The sequence below is a fragment of the Perca flavescens genome, chromosome 21 (genome assembly GCF_004354835.1).
Source record: "Perca flavescens isolate YP-PL-M2 chromosome 21, PFLA_1.0, whole genome shotgun sequence".
NCBI classification, from domain to species: domain Eukaryota; kingdom Metazoa; phylum Chordata; class Actinopteri; order Perciformes; family Percidae; genus Perca; species Perca flavescens.
In genome coordinates, this window is record NC_041351.1 from 10,022,980 (window position 1) to 10,028,836 (window position 5,857).

The window sequence follows — 5,857 nt, forward strand, 5'->3', positions numbered from 1 at the left end:
TGATAAGGGGACAGCAGATTCACAATTACACACTAATACCTGTCTATATATTTACAATGTCCTATATCTCTGTGTTAACCTCAGTTGTATTACGATATCTTGCATAGCAACTTCTATATTAATTCTATTTACATTTAATATGCAATTTCAATGCAGTAACCATATAAATACATTACATACACTTGGGCAATTGATTGTGATGATTATGCTGAAACAATGCTTATTGTATCAGAAACGAATACTGAACTCGGTTTTATCTCTTTTTTAATCTCTATGTATGAGTCCATTGGATGAATGTAACTACTGTAGTTTTGTTGATGTTATTTTTGTGTGGGAGCTGTTACACTTTTAACATCTAATGATTAAAAAATAAATAACAAATAAACTTGCATTACCAATGTATAATATATTTCCGGGTGCTTAACATTGCACAGTATCATCTTTTATAACTTATCTTGAAGCATACATGTATTACCCTGATTGTGCTTGCAATTTGTACTTGATTTTATTTTACCTTCTTTTATCTTGTTCCAGTTACATGTTTTTATTCAAGGATATAAGGATTTGTATTCCACACACAAAGTGACATGAATCACATGACTACAAAACTAAATGTCCAATATAAAAAGGTAGTTTTTTTTTGTCACAAAGAGAACAACAGGACTGATGTGAGTGTCCTGAGGTTTTTTTTTCCTCACACACACAAACCCAGAAGTACATAGAAGTTTGTTATTGTAATAACAAAGCTTTTGATCAAGCTCAAATCACTTACACGGAAGCTCAACAGATTTAGTGTAGTCTACAATGTCCACATTTTGTGAGCATTTAAATATATTTTTCAGAATCAGATTTCTTTTCTGCGTAAAATTTTATTTGCATGTGAGGAATAAACACCGAGAAAACTGAGAGCGTGCAGCTTTGAAGGAAACAAGTCTCCCCACTCACTTACAGTAAATCTAGAGATGAAATAAACTCATGCAGGAGTAAAACATCTATGACACTCATAATGATTATTATTTTATTGTCTTTAAAACCTACGTTGAACTTGCAAAATGTCCGAGTCTCACATCTTGACTTGCACAGAGAACAAATATCTAAAGTCTAAGAAAAAATATTTTACATCGAGCTTCGTAAATTCAGCCCCTACGTCATCTCAGGCCTGGCCAGCTGCGCCACCTGCTGGCTCGAGTGACGTATCACTGGGGATGTGACGTCACGGAACGATGTGTTCAAGTGCTCCTCGTAGAGCTCCCTCTATAGCCTTATATTGTGTATATAGCATATTATTGTATTAGTGTTGTATATGCATGCATTTTAATAATGTAGTAGGTGTAGTTGCTACTTTTTAAACTGTTGTGTCGTTAATCTACTGTATGTCTAAAATGCATAATGTTTTTAAACTCATCATAGCCTATATTTTGTATTTAAAACCTTTATCTGTCATATAAATGTAGTTTGATTAAAAAAAACGGTTTCTACTGAAGAAGGCAATTGCTATTTCTAAATGTCTCTGTTGCCCCTTTTCTATTTTTGACATGATCTAGTTTATCATTTTGTAATGTTGTAATGGATGTATTGTGCTATCTAAAAGGAATATTAGTCTCAAGGGACTTCCTGGTTAAATAAAAAAAAATACAGTTAAAAAAAAGGGGCAATATTCCCATCAGGAATGTAGTGGAGTATTAAGTAGTCGTTTTTACTTTGACCACTGGATGGCGCCACTCTGCGAGAGGATTAAGTTTAGAGATTATGTCTTTTTAAGTGAAACATAAAGGTCACCGATAAGAAAGAAATGTGCATGTTGAAACTTTTTTTATAGACTTTTTTAGGATTTTCTTTTTTTCAACAGTGGAGGTGATACATTTTTGCATGGATAAATGAAACATCTAAATTATGTAGGAGGCTACTATGCAGATGTCTTGGAAACTATTGGGAAAATCTAGTTTTAAGACTTTTGAACAGGGAACACACAAAAATAGCCAAACCCAATCGACAGCGGTGGCGGAAGATCTTTTACTTAAGCAAAAGTAGCAATACTACAGTGCAGAAATACAATCACATGAAAAAAGTAGAAGAACTGAAGTAAAAGCACAAAAATATTTATACTTACTTATTATGCAAAATGGCCTGTTTCAAAATAATGTATATCATTTTATTGGATTGTAATTATTGAAGCACTATTGTACTTTAATGTTGAAGCTGATAAGGGTGGAGCTAATTTGAATTATCTTATATAATGCTGGGTAGCTTGTGAATTTACCCCAGGGATCAATAAAATATTATCTTCACCTATAATAATATAATAATGTTTTTGTTGATTATGTTCTATATCAAATAAATGTAGTGGAGTAAAAAGTACAATATTTGCCTCTGAAAGGTAGTGAAGTAGAAAGAAACAGAAAATGGAAATACTCAAGTTAAGTTCAAGTACCTTTAAAATTGTACTCAAGTACAGTACTTGATTGCTGTTAATCCCAAAGACGCTGAGAAAAACTCAACACAGAACTCACTGGAAAAATAGCATGTTGCTTGTGTCATAGGCGTTTTGAAAACACGTGTTACTTTTTAATTCAACAAATGCTTCTATTGTGTTTCTCTTCAACAAGTAGGCCAATATGTGGATAATATAATTAACATAACTGATCAAAACTAAAATCGCTTTTAGGTTACATATATATTAATAAACTGTTTTAAACCCGCCTGTGAATCATTGTGTTTTAACAGTGTATACGTGCATTATAACACTATAACGATTTGTCTATGTGTGCAATCATAACGTATATAACTTACTACTCATTAATGCCTACTGTTTTATCAATAATTCATTAACTTTAACAGTTTAATGGTTACTTATGTTTCATTGTAGTAGCTGCAATTGTTGACAGTGATGGTGTCATTAAAGAAGAATGTGCACAATAACAGTCATATATTAAATAATTTTATTTACATAAAAATACCCAAACATTTATTCTGCATCAAATTGAACATAAAGTACAACAAAGTATCACACATACACTGCACAGTGAACTCTGTGAACTTTAAATAAAGTACAAGTGAAGGTAAAGAAACAAAGAAATGTCATGAACATATGAACAAGGTAGGCTTCAGTGCATATTGATTGTCTACAACAGTGGACATCCAGGGGTCGTATTAAGAAAGAACTAGCTTCATTAAAAAAAAAATAATAATAACAATGACACATAATTAGAGAAAATTAGAGTGATTAGCTCACTGGCAGGTTTCAGTCTATAAATGTCCTCCCATGTGGGGGTCCCACTCCCTGGTTTAAAGTCCAACAGGGATCCACGGCTTGATGTCAGTTTAATCAGCTTGATGGTGTAAGCTGGGTCAACAGATGTGCAGTCACCATCCAGTGATGTAGTTCAAAACCAAAAATGTGGGTCTGATCTGCAGCTGGTGATAAAAAAATAATAATAATAAAAAAAAGAAAAAATACAGAAAACCAGCCTCACAGACAAAAATCAATCATATTTTCAGGAAACAAAAGAACAAAAAAATCTTCATGTAACCTCTAACATTATCGGTTTGGTGGGCTGGGGTAACATTTAGGATGAAGCTTCTTTTTTTTTTTTATGCCCTGAACATTTATTGCAACCCAAACCCTGATCAGCCTTGTGTACACATGGCTACATCATCCTCCTCTCTACGGTAATCCACGACTGACCATCATAGGCCCCTGAAGGTCCATTTCATAATTTAGTCTCAAACATCCAAGTCAGAGTCACTGTCCGTTACTGAAAGCAGAGTTTCCCTATCTGCGCGCTCCCCGCTTTCGTCTGGACTGCACTCTCCTCCGCTAAGTGACCGCGCACCGTCGGGACACATCCGGTGGTGCTGCAACCTGAAAATCAAGAGTAAATGAAGTTAATAGTGGGGAAAAACTAGTAAAATGCAGTTAAGTTAAGTTAAGTTAAAATTCAAAAACAAAACGTGTTGTTTTGTTCTTGTGAAAAAAAGAGAACAAATACAAATCCTAACTAACCACATGAATGGTTAAAATTGATCGAAATCTTGGAAATAAAGCCATTGTGTGTAGAGCAATTTGCACCCATTCATGCATGTTTTGATTTCACTGGCAGGGTGGTTGACCCACACACTGACCCTGCAGCAAATTTTAGTGAGAGAGAGAAGGAAGAAAGATCGTCCAGGTCAGACTGACAGAATGAAAACAAAAACCTACAAGCTGAATGGCCGTGGCCCTTTACGCATGAATTGCCCCTTTACGCACAACCTACCCATGGAGACGAAATTGCCTCAGCGAGAGAGTGAAAGAGTAAATGGATGATTATTAGTAAGGAGTCTGCTTGCTTTTTGGACATTTAGAGTTGCATTGATTTTAATAGTATTTCGATAATATATTAATAAAATAAACTGTTACTTGGACTGAAACTTATTTCAAGCCAAAGTCACTGACCTGTTTTTGGCTGCTGCCGCCCGGTCTCTCTGTCTCCGGTTTTTGAACCAGTTCCCAACTTGAGTCGGTGTGAGTCCGGTTGCGTGCGCCAGCTCCCGCTTCTTCCCTGGGTTCGGGTACGGGTCCTGCAGGTACCACTCTCTTAGCAGTCCCCGCGTGCGCTCTTTGAAGCAGTGCGTCTTCTGCTCACCGTCCCAGATTGTCTTCGGTAACGGGAACTTCTTCCTCACGCGGTACTTGTCAACAGGTCCGAGCGGTCGCCCCCGGAGCTTCTCTGCCTCCCGGTAGTGAGCTTCGAGCCACATCGCCTGCAGTTTACCGTGCGAGTCGCGCGTAAAGCGGTGCGTCTCCAGGATGTGATAAAGCTCGCGGAAACTTCCCGTGTGGTAGGCCACCACGGCGCGAGCCCGCTGCACGGACTCGTGCTCAGAGATGGAGTCGCGACCGTCTGCGGTCACCGGGAGTGACCAGAGGAAGCGGGCCAGCCGCTCGATGTCTCCGGTCTCCTCCAGAGTCTCGCAGACGCTGGCGATCTGCGCCGCGGAGAAACACAACCCAGGGAGAGCCAGGGGAGGACAGGCGGAAGGATGGTCCTCCGGGGACCGGGAGCGGGACAGAATAGGAGGCCCATCAGCGAAGTGTGGCAGGAGGATACGGGAGGCTGAGAAAACGTCGAACGGCGATCGGAACACCATCTGGATGACAGAGCGAAACCAGAGAGGAGACGAAGTGTGTCTCGGAAACCGTCTGACAGAAATCTGCTGAAGTCTGACTCTTTAGCTCACCTGGGAGTCAGGGAGGGATCCTTAATCTGACTCCTTATTGGACGGACACCCTGGAGCTGATGTGGGGTTGTCATGGCAGCACTGTCAATCAAACGCCGAGGATTTATCTCCCTCCTTTTAACAAGCTGGACACAGAAAGAACTCCCTGAAATGACTCTCTATTGTGAACCATTTCATTAAACAGGAAGAAGAAAAAAAGTTAACCGAAGTGCCACTTAGCCTACTAGTTTTTTTTTTCCGGAGCTCTAAAACAGATTAAAACGAGTGAAAGTGCTAGAAACATATCAGGCGGTAAATTAGAATCAGTAGGCCTACAAGATGACCAAAACATATCTCATTTGGCGTTACAGTTACACATTTTATTTGAGATTATGTGTTAGTAATAAAAAAAATGTACCGTTTTACATTGTTGTGGTGTAAATACTTCATATTTGTAAGATGTTTAACAAACAGTACACAACTTATCTTTAAAATCGCTTAGCTTTTAATTAATGCTAGCACACTGTTTTATTTTCAACATGTTTCTATGTATCATTATTATTATTATTATTATTATTGTTACGACTACTGTTTTTTTCTTATATTATTGTTTATTCCATTTAATGTTTGTATTATGTCCAGTTGCCTGCTTATATTT

The 5,857-nt window shown here is 37.9% G+C and overlaps 1 protein-coding gene across 1 annotated transcript; it reads right to left on the reverse strand.

Annotated features, from left to right (window-relative positions):
- Positions 1 to 3,541: 3,541 nt before the first annotated feature.
- six3b (SIX homeobox 3b) lies at positions 3,542 to 5,209 on the reverse strand. The gene is made up of 2 exons (XM_028568321.1): positions 4,436 to 5,209; positions 3,542 to 3,862 (listed from the first exon to the last, which is right to left on the reverse strand). Exons 1-2 carry the CDS (start codon positions 5,128 to 5,130, stop codon positions 3,724 to 3,726), a joined length of 834 nt encoding a protein of 277 aa, XP_028424122.1. The 5' UTR covers positions 5,131 to 5,209; the 3' UTR covers positions 3,542 to 3,723.
- Between the last annotated feature and the right edge of the window lie 648 nt (positions 5,210 to 5,857).

Excerpts from the sequence above, each read along its gene's own strand:
- six3b (XM_028568321.1), bottom strand. The coding sequence starts at position 5,130 with ATGGTGTTCCGATCGCCGTTCGACGTTTTCTCAGCCTCCCGTATCCTC. Across the intron at positions 3,863-4,435 it reads GCGGCAGCAGCCAAAAACAG|GTTGCAGCACCACCGGATGT; the intron begins GTCAGTGACTTT and ends CTTGATTTTCAG.